The 21,077-nt window shown below is 38.7% G+C and overlaps 1 protein-coding gene across 16 annotated transcripts in view; it reads left to right on the top strand.

Moving 5' to 3' along the window:
- Positions 1 to 21,077, top strand: part of LRIG2 (leucine rich repeats and immunoglobulin like domains 2) — a 108,738-nt gene that overhangs the window by 61,381 nt on the left and 26,280 nt on the right. For all 16 annotated transcript variants that reach the window (XR_014844468.1, XR_014844464.1, XR_014844461.1 and 13 more), the window contains 8 exons: positions 11,062 to 11,127; positions 13,660 to 13,734; positions 13,888 to 14,022; positions 14,559 to 14,702; positions 14,824 to 14,967; positions 17,862 to 18,005; positions 18,203 to 18,346; positions 20,644 to 20,724. Coding sequence is in view for 7 of the 16 variants with exons in the window: in XM_021090735.2 (XP_020946394.1) it covers positions 11,062 to 11,127; positions 13,660 to 13,734; positions 13,888 to 14,022; positions 14,559 to 14,702; positions 14,824 to 14,967; positions 17,862 to 18,005; positions 18,203 to 18,346; positions 20,644 to 20,724 (933 nt within the window). In the remaining 9 variants the exon portion in view is untranslated. The remainder of the gene's footprint in view (positions 1 to 11,061; positions 11,128 to 13,659; positions 13,735 to 13,887; positions 14,023 to 14,558; positions 14,703 to 14,823; positions 14,968 to 17,861; positions 18,006 to 18,202; positions 18,347 to 20,643; positions 20,725 to 21,077) is intronic.

The following is a 21,077-nucleotide window of genomic DNA, read 5'->3' as shown; positions in this document are numbered from 1 at the left end:
TTGCTTATCTGTGAAGGTTGTAATTTCTCCTTCAAATCTGAATGAGAGCCTTGCTGGGTAAAGTAATCTTGGTTGGAGGTTGTTTCCTTTCATCACATTAAGTATATCATGCACTCCCTTCTGGCCTGCAGAGTTTCTGCTGAAAAATCTGCCGATAACCTTATCGGGGTTCCCTTGTATATTATTTGTTTCTTTTCCCTAGATGCTTTCAAGATTTTCTCTTTGTTTTTAATTTTGGTCAGTTTGATTAATATGTGTCTCAGGGTATTCCTCCTTGGGTTTATTTTATATGGTACTCGTTGTGCTTCCCGGATTTGAGTGGGTGGTTCCTTTCCCATGTGAGGGAAGTTTTCAGCTATTATCTCCTGGAATATTTTTTCTGTCCCTTTCTCTTTCTTTTCTCCCTCTGGCACTCCTATAATACAGACGTTGGAGCATTTAACGTTGTCCCAGAGTTCTCTGAGACTCTCTTCATTTGTTTTCAATATTTTTTCTGTTCTGCATTCGTAATTTCCACTAATCTGTCCTCCACCTCGCTTATTCGTTCTTCTGCCTCCTGTATTCTGTTGGCTGCTTCTAATGAATTTTTTATTTCAGTTATTGTATTTTGCATCTGTTCTTGCTTAAGTTTTATATCTTGTATCTCTTTGGTCAATGTTTCTTGTAAGTTATCCATCTTTGCCTCCAGTTTATTTCCAATGTCTTGCATCATCTTCAGCATCAACAGTCTAAAGTCTTTTTCCTGGAGGCTGAGAATCTCCTTATCACTTAGCTATTTTTCTGGGGGTTTTTCCTTTCTCCCTCATCTGAGTTATAGTTCTCTGTCTTTTCGTTTTTATAGGTTTTTGGTGACTTTTTCACAGATAATAGAGTTGTAGCCTCTCTTACTTCTGGTGTCTGCCCCCCTTGTGGCTAATGTTGGTAAGGGGGCTTGGTGTAGGCTTCCTGATGGGAGGGGTTGGTGCCTGCTGACTGGTAGGTGGAGCTGAATCTAATCCCTCTGGTGGGTGGGGATTAGTCTCTGGATGGGATTAGAAGCGGCTGTGTGCCTGAGGGGTCTTTAGGTAGCCTGTTTACTGAGGGGCGGGGCTGTGATCCCAGCTGGGTTGTTGTTTGCCCTGGGGCTTCTCAGCACTGACTGAAGGTGAGGCCACATTTTCCCAAAATGGCCACCTCCAGAGAAAGGCACTAGCTCCTGAATATCCCGAGAGTTTCGCTTCCAATGTCCTTCCCTCACAACAAGCCACATTCACCCCTGTTTTCCCAGGATGTCCTCTAAGAATTGTGGTCAGGTTTGACCCAGATTCCTATGGAGACTTTGTTTTGCCCTGGGACCCAGTGCACGTGAAAGTCTATGTGTGCCTTTTAAGAATGGGATCTCCGTTTCCACCAGTCCCGTGGATCTCCTGCGCACAAGCCCCACTGGCCTTCAATGCCAGATGCTCCAGGGGCTGTTTCTCCCAGTGCTAGATGCCCATACGTGGGAGTTCGATGTGGGGCTCAGAACTCTCACTCCTGTAGGTGAGTCTCTGTAAACCAGTTAATTTCCAGTCTGTGGGGCTTCCCACCCAGGAGGTATAGGGTTGCTTTTATCGTAATAGCCCCTCCTACCTCTTGATGTGGCCTCCTCTTTGTCTTCTGGAGTAGGATATCCTTTTTAAGGTTTCTGGTCCATTTGGTTGAAGATTGCTCAGCCTTTAGTTGTGAATTTTGTTGTTTTTAGGAGAGAAGTTGAGCTCCAGTCCTTCTAGTCCAGACATCTTAATCCCATCTGATCCTATAAACTCCAAGAGGGATCATATAAACTCCAAAGATGCCTGTTTTGTTCCATATTAATTAGTACAGTCTCTGGCATATGGTAGAGTCAGATCTTTGTTGACAGGTTTATTGTAAGGCAAGAAAAGGAAAAGAGTTGAAAGAATCTTAACAGGGCATCCTCTGGCCATCAGGCTTTGGGGTTTTAGATTTCTGGACTAGCACAGTATTGTCAGTGCTGGCTGCACAATAGACTATCACAGGGAGAGCTTTTGCAGAGTAGCAATGCTTGAGGCCTCACATCCAGTAATTCTGCTTTGATTGGTCTGGATGAGACCTCAGCATCAGTGTTTAGAGTCTTCTCTGGTAGAGCTGATGTCCAACAGTGGTGAACCATGTTGAAGTGAACTGTGTTAAACAGTTGTTGCTTATTAAATGTTAATTGAGGAGATCTGTGGTTTACTTAATTCTTTGAAATTCCTTTATGCTTTGGAGAACACTTATTTTAATAGGGAATATTGTCCTAATTATGTCTCATTATATTAAAAGTATTTTGCGTTTCCTTGTATACAGTGTATATAGTCAGCACATGGATAATCAAATAATTATTTTGACATTAAGATAATCGTTTAGCTTCCTGATGCTAGAAAATAGATTTCCCTCATCCTAGGTCCATAACATTTTACATGGTATTGTTTCTTTTTTAAAAGCCCTTTAATCTTTATGGAAAACTGGCATTTAAGCAGTAGAGAAAACACATCATATTAAGAACTTAGCAAAAATGTTAAAAAAAATCTGGATTCATTCCTATGCTGTATTTTCTTTTCTGTGCCAAGGTAAATGACTCAACTTGTTTATTCTGTATTATTCCAGTCATCAAAAATGTTAAGGTATTCAGCTGATGCAAATAAAAAATAAAAGCATAAGTAATTAGATCCCATCCAAATTATTGATTTCATATTTGGACAAAATCCAAGGGAAAAGAATCATTAATGCAGCATATGGAGGTTCCCAGGCTACGGGTCTAATCGGAGCTGTAACCGCCAGCCTATGCCATGTTCACAGCAACTCGGGATCCAAGCTGAGTCTGTGACCTATACCAAAGCTCGAGGCAATGCCGGATCCATAACCCACTGAGCGAGGCCAGGGATTGAACCCTCAACTTCATAGTTCCTAGTTGGATTCCTTTCCGCTGCACCATGATGGAAACTCCAACTTATATTAAACTTAATATTTATTCATTCCTAAAAATCTTTATAGTAACATAGTAATTATAATAAGTCATGGTCTATCCTAATGTACATATAAATATAAAAATCTGATACAAAGATGTATACCCAATTGAGTGTCAGGCCAAAAACTAAGTCTAGTGTATGTGCATTTTCCACTGTCATCGTCTTCTTTCTTTTCTTTTTTGCGTTTTGCTTTTTAGAGCCTTTGTAGGTTGCCAGGGTAGGGATCAAATTGGAGCTACAGCCTCCAGTCTATGCCACAGCTGCAGCAACACGGGATCCGAGTTGTGTCTGCCACATACACCACAGCTCATGTCAATGCCAGATCCTTAACCCACTGAGCGAGGCCAGGGATTGAACTTGTATCCTCATGGATCCTGGTTGGGTTTGTTAACCACTGATTCACAAAGGGAACTCCAATATATCTTTTTTAATTTTAATTTTTGTCTTTTTAGGGCCACGCCCACAGCATATGGAGATGGCCAGGCTAGGGGTTGAGTTGGAGCTGAAGCTGCTGGCTTACACCTCAGCCACAGCAATTCAGGATCTGAGCTGTGTTTGTGACCTACACCACAGCTCACAGCAACCCAGGATCTTTAACCCACTGAGCAAGGCCAGGGATCAAACCTGTGTCCTCATGGATACTAGTCAGATTCATTTCCGCCAAGCCACAATGGGAACTGTCCACTGTCTTCTGAGGTATCTTACTGATTAGGAATACAAAAGACATCTAATTTTTTTCTCCCTTTGTCTCGTGTCATAATTAACCTGATTGGGTCAATTTAGGACATTATTCTGAAAACATTGTCTAAGAAGAATTCTAATCTCTTAGAAAAGTAGTGGAATTGAAATCTTTCCCAGTCACATTCTGGGCTGAAGATAGATTTTTATGTGTGTTTGTTTTAGATAATACTTTCCTATGGCAAAACTATTAAAACAGTGCAGAAGCATATAAAATTGAAAAGTAAGAAGTTCATTTGTCCCACCTAAGAAAAACCCACTGTTAACTCTTTCTTGGTGTTGACACATATATCTTTTATTTATTTTTTTTGTCTTTTGCCATTTCTTAAGCTGCTCCCGCAGCACATGGAGGTTCCCAGGCTAGGGGTCTAATCAGAGCTGTAGCCACCGGCCTACACCAGAGCCACAGCAACTCAGGATCCGAGCCGCGTCTGCATCCTGCACCACAGCTCACAGCAACGCCGGATCCTTAACCCACTGGGCAAGGCCAGGGATCAAACCCGCAACCTCATGGTTCCTAGTCGGATTCGTTAACCACTGAGCCACGACGGGAACTCCTTGACACATATATCTTTTCTCTTTTCTTTAAAACACACACAGTGTACATACATGAAGCCATGAGGCTATACTATGCACTATATATAGATATCTATGTTATTTTTTAATTGAAATTTAGCTGATTGACAGTATTGTTAGTTTTAGGTGTACTACATAATAATTTGACATTTGCACGCATTATGAAGCAATCACCATGATGAAGTCTGGTGTCCTGATAATCACCTGTCCCCATACAAAGTTATTACAATGTTATTGACCATATTCCTTATGCCCTTTTTTTTTTAAACTGGCTGTGGGGATTTCCATTGTATGGAACTTTCGTAAGTTGATTAACTGATCCCATTTTAATAAACATTGAGATTTATTTTATGATTTTGCTATTATAATAACTTCCTGATATGTCTTAATCATTTTATGACTGTGTACCTAGAATAGGTTCTTAGAAGTATGGTTGGGCTATTCTAAAACATCAAGTCTTGTAATAGAGATTTGTACTTCAGGAATTTGACTAAATCTTTGGTGGGCCGCCTTGTTATTGGTATCTTTCTCATGAAATTGTATTTCAGAACCAATATTAGTATACTACTTTAATTAGTTTAGGGGAATAGTTCTAATTAATTAAGATTTTAACTTGGGAAGTTGATTATGCCTATGTGTACAAAAAATAAATACTCAGAAGAGATGATAGTGCTGGACCACTGTTCTATTTCAAATCTAGCTTTTTTTTTTTTTTTTTTTTTTTTTTTGCCACTGTGTGCATTGGCTTGATGTGGGATCTCAGTTCCCAGACCAGGGATTGAACCCAGGCTGCAGTGGTAAAAGTACTGAGTCCTAACCACTAGGCCACCAGGGAACTCCCTTAAGTCTAGTATTGTATAATAACCTCCTATTTACACACTGACCTGAATTCTTTTTTTTTTTTTTTTTTTTGTCTTTTTGCCATTTCTTGAGCCACTCCCGCGGCATATGGAGGTTCCCAGGCTAGGGGTCTAATTGGAGCTGTAGCTGCCAGCCTACGCCAGAGCCACAGCAACGCTGGTTCTGAGCCACGTCTGCGACCTACACCACAGCTCACGGCAACGCCGGATCGTTAACCTACTGAGCAAGGGCAGGGACCGAACCCGCAACCTCATGGTTCGTAGTTGGATTCGTTAACCACTGCGCCACAACGGGAACTCCCACACTGACCTGAATTCTAAGCATTCTATTTTTATCCTTTACCCTCATTTAATGGTAGGTGAGACTAAAGTTTAGCAAGGTGAAATGACTTGCCCCTGGTACTAGAACTAGGTGTTCTTAAATGTAACTGCAGAATTCATATTTTTTGTTTTGTTGTTGTTTTATTCCCCATAATGAAGCAATATTTTCAGTCACTGAGGACCCAGAGAAAGATAATGGAAGAAAATAACATAAGCCTCTTATTCTTGAAATTAATGCTCCCATTTTCCTACCACCTCCAACTTTTAGAATTCAGGTGTTGTGCAGTGTATTACAAATAAGTAATGCAAATGAGGGATAGAAACTTTAATTTGGAATAGCATTAGGCTTCATATCATACAATCTTATTTATCCTAAAAAAATATTTACCCAATATCTCCAGGCAATCCCTAGTTCAGCCAAAAAAGCAAAAAAGTTATTTCATTTACTCCTATTTCAGGCAGTTCTAACAGGCACTGGGTTTCCTAGCCCATGGCAGTTAATTAGAAGTAACAAATTAGAAAAATCTCTAGTAGCACTGTTGCAGACAGGAAGGCTGACAGTTTTCTAAGAAGGGATAGCTTTTGGTGTAAAACTCTTAGTGGTAAAGGAAAAGTAAACTTAAAATAGAGTTTTGAATTGTTCTGGAATCCTTGTCTTTAGTATACTCCCGGAGTACTTGCAATCATCACCCTGTTAAATCACAGTACTATAATTGATCAAAATGATAATCCGGAGTATTATTTTTAAAAGTAAATTATGCTAGATACATTCTAACAAAATAGGGATTTCCATTCGCAAAAGAAAGGGCAGATTATGCTGGTTAAGTAGGTGAAGCATTGTCATACCCAAACTATTGGAGATGGCCCCTTTATCAGAAATTTTGTTATTGTTGAAATTCACAGTTCAGCCTATTAATGCTACAGACTCTCAAAAAAGATTGATGACGACTTAGAAGTGTATGTATATGACTGGGCAGAAGAAAACGTACCTTCGTTGCTACAGGACTTCTTTGCGATTAGCTTGCAGAACTTGATTCTCCTCAAGCTGTTGTGATTGCTCTGTACATCCTATAAATTATTTACACCCTGATGGTACTAAGCGGCTGCATTAATGGCACCTCTGGCTCCACATGATATCAAGAACTTTAATAATTCATCTTTTATTACGGCTCTATTCCTGTAGATTAGCATGAGTGGGAGCTGAGTTTGTAAGACAGAACTCAGGGCTTCTGTGAGACCTTTACTCTCCAAATGTCATATCCATAAATATTGAGATTTTAGCGCTGATAAAAAAGACTGTTGACTGTTATAAAGCTAGACTCTAGGTTATGTTTATCAGGCGTTAGATTACTTCAACTTTTTAAGTGCATGTTAACGATATTTCAAGGGGAAAATCTTTGAAAGACAGTTCTCCATTTCAGGACTACCAAAAAAAAAAAAAAAAAAAAAAAAACCAACACACAGCTAGCATTAGTTTATGTGAACTAAATCGAATTAATGACTGGCTACCGATAAGAATAGTCATAGACCTTAATTTTGAAAATTACTCAAATTCTTATTCTGAATTTTACATCTGATATTTGAAGTCTTCAAATTTGTCTTCAGCCTTTTTTGAGTGCTTTATAAAAAGTAGGAGTTCCTGCTGTGGTGCAGTGGGTTAAGGATCTGGCCTTTTCTCTGCTGTGGCTTGAGTTGCTGCTGAGGCATGGGTTTGATCCCTGGCCTGGTGCAGTGGGTTAAGGATCTGGCCTTGATGGGAGTTCCCTTCATGGCTCAGCAGTGAACTAACCCTTCTAGGATCCATGAGGATTTGCTCCCTAGCCTTGCTCAGTGGGTTAAGGATCTGGCGTAGCTGTGAGCTGTGGTGTAGGTCGAGGACGAGGCTCAGATCCTGAGTTGCTTTGGCTGTGGCATGGGTGGGGTGGCATAGGCCAGCAGCTGTGGCTCCGATTTGACCCCTAGCCTGGGAACTTCCATATGCCTCAGGTGTAGCCCTAAAAAGCAAAGCAAAAAAAAAAAAAAAAAAAAAAAAAGCGGGGAGGGGGGTATCTGGCTTTGCTGCAGTGGTGGCATAGGTCGCAGCTGTGGCTTGGGTTTGATCCCTGGCCCCGGGAACTTCCATATGCCATGGATGCTGCCAAATAAAAAAGAGAGAAAGAAAAAGAAATAGGGGAGAGGAAAGGCATGCTTATGGAGAACAAGAGTGTGTCTGCATACTCCCATATACTCATGTCGTATTAAATGCCAAAGTGGGATGTAGATATAGAAGACAGTTAATTTAGGCATTTTCAGTGAAGGGTAACAGTCGATGTTGAATTTATGTTTACAGGTTTGGTTTTTTTTTTTTTTTTTTTTTTTGTCTTTTTGTCTTTTTGCTATTTCTTGGGCCGCTCCTGTGGCATATGGAGGTTCCCAGGCTAGGGGTCTAATCGGAGCTGTGGCCGCCAGCCTGCGCCAGAGCCACAGCAACGCGGGATCCGAACCGCGTCTGCAACCTACACCACAGCTCACGGCAATGCCGGATCGTTAACCCACTGAGCAAGGGCAGGAACCGAACCCGCAACCTCATGGTTCCTAGTCGGATTTGTTAACCACTGCGCCACGACGGGAACTCCCTTTTTTTTCATTTTTAAAAGTTCAGATGTAATGTTTAGAGTTTTGAAGTGATTCCACAGAGTACTACGAATGTTGCTTTCAAAAAAAAAGACAAAAAGTTTATTCAAGTTGACAGTGGATGTAACCTTACACTCAGCACTCAGCACAGTGCCTGGCACATGGTTCAATTAATGTTTATTGCATGAATATCTGGTATCAGATTCATCCATTTAATTCTAGTTACACACCTAATTCTAGTTAATATCTTTTGATAGAACAGTTAAACTGATTTTTACTAGTTGCTTTCCAACTATTTTAGGAGTATATTTCAGTTCACTGTTAGTGTTTTTTAATCCATTTAATTTTGGATTTGTTGCAGAAAGGTCTAGGGAGCCTCATTATATGGGAATCTGAACTAGGAGACAGGTTTTCTTTCTTTTCTTTTTACAGGCCACACCTGCGGCATTTGGAAGTTCCCAGGCTAGGAGTCGAATCAGAGCTATAGCTGCTGGTGTATGCAGCAACTCCTGGTCCACTGGGCAAGATCCTTAACCCATTGAACAAGGCCACGGATCGAGCCCTCATCCTCGTGGATTCTTAACTCTGCACTGCAACAGAAACTCCAGGAGGCAGGTTTTCTTAAGACACCATTAGTCTGTAAAGAAGGCTCCAAAGGATTTGTTATTATTTGGGTTTATTGAAAAGCTTCAGAGGCTCTTCAGACAAAACAGAGAAAGTTACTCTTTCCCTTACTGGAGACACCAGACAGTTTTCACTGATACTGAATATATAGTGGGTTTTTTTTGTATTTTGAAGTGTAGTTGATTTATAGTGGTTTATACCATATGTAAGTCGAGTTTAATTTTACTGCTTTTAGAGTTCTTTAATAATGATTTTCTTTAAAATATTGTCTGGCCACTATTGACATCTATGAGAACTATAGGGAATAGTATCGGCAAAAGTTATGCTGCAAAAGGGAATTAGGGTTTGGAAAGGCATTAGAGAAACTGACTAAAATGAGAGCCCTTAATCTGTAAAGGGGGAAAAAAATTAAATTCTGGAAAGTGCAAGATGTAGAATTAGATCATATTGTGGTGGCCCACGACAACAAGTGATAGTAGCTTTCTGCCAGACTAGCCACTTTGGAGCAGAATATGAAGTGTCTAAATGAGAACAGCTGAATTTCTCCTTCAGTTGAAACGCCACAATACATAAACATCTTTTCAAACATCTTTTTGCTTGTATGAAATTCTGTGTTTGTTGTTTAGCAGCAAGTGCGAATTGGATGAAAGTCTTTGTATGTGAGATTTTTTTGTTGTGGGTGGGAGCTGCACTCGTGGCACGTGGAAGTTCCTGGGCACTGCAGTTTCCACCTGTGCTACAGCTCTGGCAGCGCCAGATCCTTAACCTGCTGTGAACTTCCTGTGTGTAAGATTTTCATGTGGAGTGAGTTCATATTTTTCTTTCTTAACATTTCCCAACACCCCCCTCCATTCATGAGTGTCCTTGAGCTGGTACTTGGTGCCAGATATCGTTGAATAAAGGTTTTGAAACTGTTGTGAAAAAGTGATGCTTTGAGCTAGCCTTAGTACTATCGTGGTTTAAATTAAGCTCGTAAATGAAAGTGGCTAGGTTTTACACATGGACAGACATGAATCTAGCTGAGAACAAATTGTTCTGCTGTGATAGAGACATCATTTAAAACTGCATGCATCTGTCAGCTGCCTGTGGTGGCACAGTGAGATAAAGTGACCTGTAATGTTTCTATAGTGTGTCCCTATTGCTGGCCATATTGTGTGTATAATATATCTCTGGGGCAGACAGCTTGTGTGGGCTGGATTCCACCTCAGCCTTGAAAAGATGCCAGAAAGCATCAAGGTGATTTTTTTTTTTTTTTAAGCCTACTTAAATGTTTAGACTCACGACTAATTTCAGTGAAATCTCTGCTCTATTTAATAAATTACTTGCTAGATGTGAGATGAAGTTTCAAGTTTATGGCTTTCTCACTTATTAGCTGTATGACCTCGGATTGACAGATTATTAATCTCTTTGTTTCTGTGTCAGGAAAAATATTTGCCTCATAAGATTGTGGCATGGATTTAGGCCGTTAATATGCACAAAGTGCATAGACGAGTGTCCGGCTTTTAAATGTTAGCCATTGCCTCCATCACTATCACCATCACTAACGTAATTTGGAGTGAGATGAATTTCTCCAAAGTGAGCTTCCTTGAGGCTAGATTGCTTTGTTTAAGCAAAGGCTGCATCTCTCAGGGATATAGTCAACCCCAATTCTAATGTAGAAGCTCACTATCTGGACTCATGAAATCCAATTCATCTTCAATTTATCTACAGCTAAAGTGTAGTTTATTATAATATATGTTATGTAAAGTATATATTACTTTATATTACATTACTTTAAAAAGTGTATATTTCTTTCAAAAGTATATAAAGTGTAGTGCATTGTAATAAAGTATAACATAATCACTAGAAGGGATGAGGGAACCAGAACACTGCTGTAGAATGATCTATAAGATGTATCGTAAAGAGGAAAAAATAGTATGTATTCTTCTACCATTTATGTAAAACGTTTCTGATACATGCATAAAATATCTGACAGAAAATACAAGAAATAGTGTAATTTCACTCGTTGCTGTTGGGAAGGAAAACTGGGTGGCTGGAGACAAGGGTGGGAGACTTTTTATTGTATATTCTTTTATACTTTTTGGTTATTGAACCATGTGATTATATTTCCTAGTTAGTAAAACAAAAGCAACAGAAACTTTATAAAAATGAAAAAGTAAAATAGCTGTTTTGAAATCCAGATAAATTTATTCATCATTCGTAAACATTTCTTTATGTGTCCTCCTCAAATAAACGCTAGATGGGCTTTAGATTCCTATTTTAGTTAGTTTTTTTTTTTTTTTTTCCTTTCTTTAACTGTGCTTTCTAACAGTAAGTATGATCTTCTGTCCTCCATTTAGGGATTTGAGTCATAATCGGTTGTCTAATTGGAACATCAGCTTGGAATCTCAAACATTACAGGAAGTGTAAGTTATTTTTATTCACTTAAATTTACATTAAATTCCTTGAGTTGATTTGATGAATTGTGAATTTTAGGATGTTCAATCCAGAAATGTCAAAAAATTGAAGGAAATAAAACTTGAGGCTTCTTTTTTTTTTTTTTTTTTTGTCTTTTTAGGGCCGCGCATGCGGCATATGAAGATTCCCAGGCTAGGAGTTGAATCTGAGCTATAGCTGCTTTCCCATGCCTCAGCCACAGCAATGCTGGATCCTAGCCGTGTCTGTGACCTACTGCAGCTCAAGGCAACATTGGATCCTTAACTCACTTAGTGAGGCCAGGGATCGAACCTGCGTTCCTCATGAATGCTAGTCAGATTTGTTTCCTCTGAGCCACGATGGGAACTCCTTGTCTTTGGCTTTGTTGCTGTCACAAAGTCTCTGGGTATCATGCCATTGGGTTGGTGATTTCACATTGCAAACTGTGTAGAAAGACTGCTCTATTTCCTTGGGCTCTAAAGTAAGATTTTCTCACTCTTCAGAGTGAGTATATTTTGTGATTATTTTTTATTTTATTTTATTTTATTTTATTTTATTTTATTTTATTTTATTTTATTTTATTTATTTTATTTATTTTTGTCTTTTTGCTGTTTCTTTGGGCTGCTTCCATGGCATATGGAGGTTCCCAGGCTAGGGGTCGAATCGGAGCTGTAGCCACCGGCCTACGCCAGAGCCACAACAGTGTGGGATCCGAGCCACGTATGCAACCTACACCACAGCTCACAGCAACGCCGGATCGTTAACCCACTGAGCAAGGGCAGGGACCGAACCCGCAACCTCATGGTTCCTAGTCGGATTCGTTAACCACTGCGCCACGACGGGAACTCCTGTGATTATTTTTTAATTTTATGATTTTTATTTTTTCATTTATTAATTTTTCCATTATATTGATTTACGGTGTGATGTCAATTTCTATTGTACAGCAAAGTGACCCAGTCATTCATATATGTATGTTTTCTTTTTTTACATTATCCTCCATCATATTCTATCGCAAGTGACTGGATATAGTTTTCTGTGCTATACAGCAGGATCTCATTGCTCATCCAGTCCAGATGCAATAGTTGGCATCTATTAACTCCAGACTCCCAGTTCATCCCACACTCTCTCTTCCCCCAGAGTGAATATATTTTGGAAACTTTGGCCAGAGTTTTAGCCAGGGAAACTATTGGGTAAACTTTTTTTTTTGTTTTTTGTTTTTTGGTTTTTTTTTTAGTTTTTTTTTTACAACTTGTCTAAGGTGGAAGCTTCATGTCTTAAGTAGATTTATATGAACTACACTATTTTTAGTATCATTTGGAATGTGGTAGTTAATATAATTCAGTTTTCTACTTCACTGAAGTTTTCCTTTAGTGCTGGGACGTATTATTATGTATTTTCTGGAGATAGCTTTCTAAAGTATTATAATTATCAGTTGTTGCATAGTGGTATTCCTAGAGACACAACTATTGAGGCCTGTCTACCTCTGTACCAACACCCCCCCAATCCTCAGATGAATTTTTCTTTTGAATTTCTTTCTAACAAGGGGTACCTCATACTCTCATTATCTCTGCCTTCTCTCCTTCCCTGCCTTGATTGACTTCCTCCCATCTGCTGTGGACTAAATGAACAGTGGACAAGCTTTTTAGCTGGAAGAGTAGGCCCTGAGGAAAGGCCTGAAAATGCTCATTGGGAAGTACATGGACTTTTTTTTTTTTTTTTTTTTGTCTTTTTGCCTTTTCTAGGGCCGCTCCTGTGGCACATGGAGGTTCCCAGATTAGAGCTCTAATCCCAGCCGCGTCTGCAGTCTACACCACAGCTCACGGCAATGCCAGATTCTTAACCCACTGAGCAAGGCCAGGGATCGAACCTGCAACCTCATGGTTCCTAGCAGGATTCGTTAACCACTACACCACGACGGGAACTCCTGTGGCGGATTTGATCCCTGGCTGGGGAACTTCCACATGCCATGGTTGTGGCTAAGAAAAAAAGTGTTTAGAGGACCTTGCTGGGATTAAAAATACTTAATGTGCAAAATACTTCCTAACCTTTCTAATACTGGTATCAAATTGTTTTTTTTGTTTTGTTTTAGGGCCATACTTGCAGCAAATGGAGGTTCCCAAGCTAGGGGTTGAATCAGAGCTGCAGCTGCCGGCCTACTCGCTACCACCACAGCAACCCGGGATCAGAGCCGCATCTGTGACTTACACTGCAGCTCACAGCCACCCAGATCATTAACCCACTGAGCAAGGCCAGTGATTGAACCCGAGTCCTCATGGATTCTAGCTGGGTTTGTAACCTCAGCTACAACGGGAACTCCCTCAAATTGTTCATCTATGCCATGAAAACGGTTTTTTGTTAAAATCTCTAATTTCTCAGTAAAATACACTTAGTTTAACTCATTCTGGGTAATAGGCTTTTTTCACATTTGACACCTATCTTTAAGAATATATATTACCCAGAAACCAAAACTCAAGAGGTAACATTTCCCTCACTAAACTTTCATATCTTTCCCCCCTATCTAGGAAAATGAATTATAATGAGTTAACAGAAATCCCATATTTTGGAGAATCAACCTCTAATATTACTCTGCTCTCACTGTAAGTACATAAGATTTCAGGTCTTTTACTTCAATTATGAGTAGTACATAATTTTTTTTTGTTTTTGTTTTAGGTATCCTTATTGTCGATCCTAATTAGTTAACATTTTTGTGGATCACTTTCAGTAGCTTCAGTATAATCTTTGTTTTGTAGAGTCCATAATATAATCCCAGAAATAAATGCAGAAGTGTTCCAGTTTTACCCTGCTCTTGAGAATTTAGATCTCAGCTCAAATATAATATCAGAAATCAAGACATCTTCATTTCCTCGAATGCAGCTTAAATATCTGTAAGTAAAATAGAGTTTAAACTAGATTTAAAGTACATGTTTATTATTCACTGATACTTACTTCCCAGATATATCAGTTATTTATTGTGATTTTTCCATGCTTATGTGAAACAAACCGAGGTTAAAATTATTAGATTTTTTTTTTTCTGCCCTTAAGGAAAGAGTACACTATTTTCAGAAAATATTAAGTATCCAGGGTAATTTTTGAGATTTAACTCTGGATTGTGTTTTACTAACAGGTAAATGGGAGTGGTTTGTTAAACAGTGGCTTACCCTCCAGAATGATGATGATACTTAGCATGTGTGGTAGTATTTTACAGTTTACAAAACATATTCACACATACTGTTTTAACCCAAATGAGGTAGTTATCATTCTTACATTGTAGTTGAAGAGACAGCAGTTAAATGATTTGTTAAGTTGTATACAGTTGCTAAATGGTAGAGCTGAGACTCAGTCATAGACTTGGGGCAGCCTTCTAGTGATAGAATGCTTTGTTTCACTAAAATTTTTTTTGTCGTTATCTTGTTCATTTTAGAAATTTGAGTAATAATAGGATAACCATCTTGGAGGCTGGTTGCTTCGATAACTTGTCAAGTTCCTTACTAGTGGTGAAGTTAAACAGGAACAGAATTAGCATGATTCCACCCAAGATCTTCAAGCTACCTCACCTCCAGTTCTTGTGAGTAACTAAATAGATGGATAAGAAAATCAATTTTTTCTTACAATGTCTGTTTCTTTATATTATTGTTAGAGAAAATCAGCAAACCGATTTTCTGACGGTAAAACTATTTTCGTTAAAGGGAACTTAAAAGAAACAGGATTAAAGTTGTGGAAGGGCTAACGTTCCAAGGGCTTGACTCTTTGAGATCTTTGAAAATGCAGCGGAATGGAATTAGCAAACTTAAGGACGGAGCGTTTTTTGGCTTGGATAACATGGAAGAATTGTAAGTACTATGAACTAGAATAGAAGATTGTTAGCAAAGGAGTCTGGGCTTTTCAGTGCCAAACAGCTAGGGCAGTTGCTTTAATTACACCCAAGTACTTTAGCTTTTCCTCCTTTCTCTATCGTGGAATAAATACTGTACACAAAGCTTTTAAAGTTTTGTTCTCTAACTGGAATTTTTGTCATCATTCTTTTTTTTTGGTAAGTTTTATTGATGTATGGTTAATATACAAGGTTGTGGTAATTTCTGCTGTACAACAAAGTGACCCAGTCATACATATTCGCATATCCATTCTCTCTCAGATTTTTCCCCATGTAGATTATCGCAGGATACCAGGATGAGTTCTCTGTGCTAAAGCAGGTCCCCATTGGCCAGTCACTCCATATACTCAGTGTGCATATGCCAATCCCAAACCCCCAGTCCTCCCTTCCACCCCTCCCCTCACCTGCTTCCTTTGGTAACCATAAGTTTTTCAAAGCCTGTGAGTCTCATTCTGTTCTGTAAATAATTTCATTCGTGTCTTTTTTTTTTAAAAAAAGATTCCACATACAGGTGATATCATATGATGTTTGTCTTTCATTGTTTGACTAACTTTACTTGGTATGATAGTTTCTAGGTCCATTCATGTTGCTGCAAATGGCATTGTTTCATTCTTTTTTTATGGCTGAGCAATATTCCATTGTATAAATGTACCACATCTTCTTTATCCATTCCTCCATTGATGGACATTTAGGTTGCTCCATGTCTTGACTATTGTAAATAGTGCTAAAATGAACATTGGGGCACATGTATCTTTTTGAATTATGATTTTCTCCAGATAGATGCCTAGGAGTGGGATTGCTGGATCTTATGGTAGTTCTGTTTTTATTTTTTGAGGAATCTCCGTACTGCTTTCCATAGTGGTTGGACCAGTGTGACATTTCCCGCCAACAGTGTAAGAGGGTTCCCTTTTCTCCACACCCTTTCCAGTGTTTATTATTTGTAGACTTTTTGGTGATGACTTTCGTCATCATTGTTTTTTCTTTTTTTTTGCTTTTTGGGGCCATACCCACAGCATATGGAAGTCCTGGGCTAGGGGTTGAATAGGAGCTCCAGCTGCCAGCCTACACCACAGCCACAGCAACGCTGGATACAAGCTGCTTCTTCAACCTATACGACAGCTCACGGCAGTGCTGGATCCCTGACCCACTGAAAGAGGCCAGGGATCAAACCCACATCCTCATGGATCCTAGTCAGATTTGTTTGCACTGCACCACAACAAGAACTTCTGTCATAATTCTTAAGAACATTTCATCTAAAAAGTTTATATTACAGCCAACTAATCCATGACAAAGGAGGCAAGAATATACAATGGAGAAAGGACAGCTTGTTCAATAAGTGGTGCTGGGAAAACCAGACAGCCACACGTAAAAGAATGAAATTAGAACACTCACTAACACCATGGATTAAAGACCTAGATATAAAACCAGACACTATAAAACTCTTAGAGGAAAACATAGGCCAAACACTCTCTGACATAAACGACAGCAATGCCTTCTCAGATCCACCTCTTAGAGTAATGACAGTAAAAACAAAAATAAATGGGACCTAATCAAACTTAAAAGTTTCTGCACAGCAAAGGAAACCCTAAACAAAATGAAAAGACAACCCACAGAATGGGAGAACATCTTTGCAATTGATTCAACTGACAAGGGATTAATGTCCAAAATTTATAAACCCCTTCTGCAGCTCCACACCAAAAAGACAAACAACCCCCTGAAAAAATGGGCAGAAGGTCTAAATAGACAGTTCTCCAAAGAAGACATACAGATGGCCAAAAAACACATGAAAAGATGTTCAACATCACTCATTATTAGAGAAATGCAAATTAAAACCACTCTGAGGTACCACCTTACACCAACCAGAATGGCCATCATCGAAAAGTCTACAAACAAGAAGTGCTGGAGAGGGTGTGGAGAAAAAGGAACCCTAGTACACTGTTGGTGGGGTTGTAAATTGGTGCAACCCCTGTGGAAAACAGTATGGAGATTCCTCAGAAAACTAAACATAGAACTACCATTTGATCCAGCAATCCCACGCCTGGGCATCTATCCAGAGAAAACCATGACTCGCAAAGACACATGTACTCCGATGTTCATTGCAGCACTATTTACAATAGCCAAGACATGGAAACAACCTAAATGTCCATCGACAGAGGAGTAGATCAAGAAGAGGTGGTACATATACACAATGGAATATTACTCAGCCATTGAAAGGGACGAAATACCAGCATTTTTATCAACACGGATGGACCTAGAAATTATCATGCTGAGTGAAGTCAGCCATACAATGAGACACCAACATCAAATGCTTTCACTGACATGTGGAATCTGAAAAAAGGACAGATGGAACTTCTTTGCAGAACAGATGCAGACTCACAGACATTGAAAACCTTATGGTCTCCAGAGGAGACAGTTTGTGGGGTGGGAGGATGTGCTTGGGTTATGGGATGGAAATCCTGTGAAATTGGATTGTTATGATCATTATATAACTACAGATGTGATAATAAAGAGTAATAATAAAAACCCCAAAAAACTAGGAAACAGTAACTTAAAAAAAAAAAAAGGTTTATATTGCTTTAATCTTTGGCTGATGAAAATTATCAGAATTTATCCAGAACAGGTATACTATACTTCTTGTGTTGATTTTATAGATCTGTTGTCTTAGACAGTCTTACTACCTTCTTGTACTAAGTCTTAAGTAATGTGTATTTATGAATAGGCTTTGTCTGCTCACTTGGGTTGAACAAAGGTCAGTGCCTCTCTGAGCAAGACTTAATGAAAATTTTTGGAATCTTCTCATTTCAGTGCCTTATTCTGAAACATATCTCCTCCTTTCTTTCTCTAATTCTTCAGGGAACTGGAGCATAATAACCTTACGGAAGTGAACAAGGGGTGGTTGTATGGCTTGCGAATGTTACAGCAGCTCTATGTAAGCCAGAATGCTGTTGAAAGAATCAGCCCTGATGCATGGGAGTTCTGCCAAAGACTGTCTGAACTGTGAGTGTTGGGGGGCATTTAAGTGGAGGCTGTGTGACTAGAGCAGGTTGAATGTCATTCCCATGGCCATTAATGAGCTCTAATATCCCTCTTTATTAGAAGTTTGAAAGCCTTAAATTTATCACGTAAGTCGAATAAGAATAGGAAGGTGGAACTGAAAGGGTGAATTCTTTACCTTCCATGTTTCCTGTTTTTAGTGACTTGTCCTATAACCAGTTGACTCGCCTGGATGAATCTGCCTTTGTGGGGCTGAGCTTACTGGAGAGATTGAATTTAGGGGACAACAGAGTCACTCACATTGCTGATGGCGTATTTAGGTTTCTTTCCAATCTTCAGACACTGTAAGTACATCTGTCCTTTTTTGTTTTGGTTTGAAGTTTTTTGCTAATTTTTTTTTTTTTTTTTTTTAAGTAGTAAAGCAAACAAAACAGCTCTCAGTCTACAGATTTATGTATGTTAATATTTGGCAGTTCTTCGGTCCTGTGTCTTAGGGCAAGACAATCTTGTTTCTCTCTACTCCTGTATGTAAGTGTTATTTATCTCTAGCCATTTCAGTTTGTACTTTAATTGTGAGTTAAACGACAAAGCGTCTTTTATTATGCTGGTTACTGTGGAATAAAACACAGTTGCTAGTGTCAAGAATGTACGTTTTCTGATTCCTCTGACCTCAAACTAATTAGTAGTGTACCAGAACCACCACTTCTCATTCAAAAAGATGCACGACGTGTGTTGGGAGCAACTCTGGCAGGAGACCTGTTCACTATTACTGATTTGCTGCATGACTTTGGACAGAAAAAATAACATGTATTAGTGATCTGATGTGTGCTAGGTACTTTCAGAATCTGGGATATTGCTTTTTTCCACATCAGGAAACAAGGCTCAGAGAGATGAAAAGGGTTTGTTTACAGTCACATACTTTTTAAGTGTTTGAGGATTAGAAGCCAGGCCTGTTTTATACTAAAGCTCATACACTTTTTACTTTGCTACCAGATAAACAGAATCACTTAGCCTTTCCTCAGTGTTATTAATATTATTTTTTTGTCTTTTTGTCCAGTAATGGATGCACATAGGATTAGGTGATTACTAAAGGCAATTTTAAAATTCCACGGTTCTGTAAGTTGAATGTTTTACTTTGCTCATGGAATATAATTGAATGAAGAGATATTTTAGTGAAATACCACAATCTCAAATACAGAGCAGAATAAGAGAAAAAGAGTGATTAGTAGAATTTGTAGTTTCTTAAAGTTCCTGAATAGGGGACTTTTTGGTCGTCAGGTTTAGAATTGATAAACCCATCTCAGAAAAGGGACAGGTTTCCAACTTTGGGACCTAACCATGAGTGACAAAGAATGCATGATAATTTTGTGAAGGTGTTTGTGCACTTACAGGTGTGTTTGGTGTTTTTTTTTTAACTTAATAACTTTTTTTTTAACTAATTTTTCAAGATTTGGCCTTGAAAAATTAGAAGTGATTTCCTTTTTTTTCTTTTTCTCTTTTCTACATTATCAGAGGTGAAATTAGATCTGTGCAAACTCAGGAATTTATATTAGATGCAGCTGTAGCGTGTTGGCCATGCATGGTCCTTGCAGTATACCACTGATTATTACTTTTAGCATTAAAGTTTAGGAAAGTAATTGCAGGAGTAAATGATTGTCTAATGTACAAGGAAGACTTAGGAACAGATCTGAGATGTTCTGGCTTTGGACCAGTGCTCTTGCCAGAGTAGGTAGACTTCTCACGCACTTTGGTGAGTGAGTTCTTTTTATGCTGTTCTCTGGAGAAGAGGGCAAAATCCTGCAGCGTTGAGCCATCAGTTGTTTTGGTGTTTATTCTTCAGTAAAATAAAATGATCTTTGTTAGCTTTCACCTCAAGTAAAGACATAGCTAAATGGGAAGAGTGATCTCCTATCTCCTTACTGTTATTCATGTAACTTTCCATATGTCTTATAAAGCAGAAAGCTTTGTGCTTTATTATGAGATGACTTAAGGAAGCGAAAGTGATTAAACATCCTTAACTGGTATTTTTTCCATGAGACTATGGTGTGGTGCAATTACGTTTCCTCTGAGAATGGAACAGTGGATTTTAAAAGATCCATACTTTTCCTTTTAAAGAAAACAGAATGATCGCTTTAGCACATGGGTAGATCATTCCTCCTTCCCAGGGGGGCATGTTTAATTGCTCTTGAGCTGTGAAGCTCTGTATTGACATTACTTTTGTCAGCCGTTTTAGGTTTAAGGGCTTGGGGGAAGGCTTGGGTCACCCAGAACTCCCGTTAGTCTAAAATCAGATTTGTAAGCCATATACCCCCTGCGTTTTGAAATCTTCCTGCTTTTTGTAGGACCCTGACTGTAATGTTTAATAATGCTAACACAGTTATGGGTTCTTAGCTGGGAAGATTAATACTCTTAGCAGGTTGCTTGATTTATTTATCAAGCTTGGCTTAATTCTTAGCTTATGAGAATTGGTCTCTATATGCTTATTACCTGTATTCTTTAAAAAGAAGAGTCCAGTATTTATCATAAATAGCTTAACCTTTAAAATGAAGATCAAAATTAGCCTTGCTGTATCATGATGGTACCTAATGGTGTAATGGTCATGTTGACTAACAGAACCTGTCTATCTCTGATGTTTTTGTAGAAACTTAAGAAACAATGAAATTTCATGGGCCATAGAAGATGCTAGCGAAGCCTTTTCTGGACTCACAAGTCTCACTAAATTGTATGTATTTATAATATTTATGTATGTCTATGAAGGTATATTTTCAAGAACCAGTTTGTAAATGTGATTGGATTGTGTCTGTTTGCTATGGCTAGAAAGTCTGAGCCTTCTGACTCAGCCACTAAAGGAAGAAGCCTTGTTGTTTATTAAAATTTTTGTTTTGGGGTTTTTCTTTTTTTTCTTTTTTCTTTTTTTTTGTGGTGGGGCACTTTCTCTGAAAGCATATTCCTATGGTCACTTAGAAGTTATTTATGGAACTAGAATTTTGATTTATGTGAAAGAAATGCACTGAGAAACCTGAACTGAACCAGTAATCCGCTTAATCATGTGAGATTTATGGGTAATTTAACTAG

This window comes from Sus scrofa, chromosome 4, assembly GCF_054392235.1.
Source record: "Sus scrofa isolate SSC_HxYL_T2T_F1_AM1 chromosome 4, Sscrofa_HxYL_maternal_Yorkshire_Landrace_v2.0, whole genome shotgun sequence".
Classification (NCBI taxonomy): domain Eukaryota; kingdom Metazoa; phylum Chordata; class Mammalia; order Artiodactyla; family Suidae; genus Sus; species Sus scrofa.
Note: the sequence above shows the minus strand (reverse complement) of the source record. Positions and strands in the feature narration are given on the sequence as shown.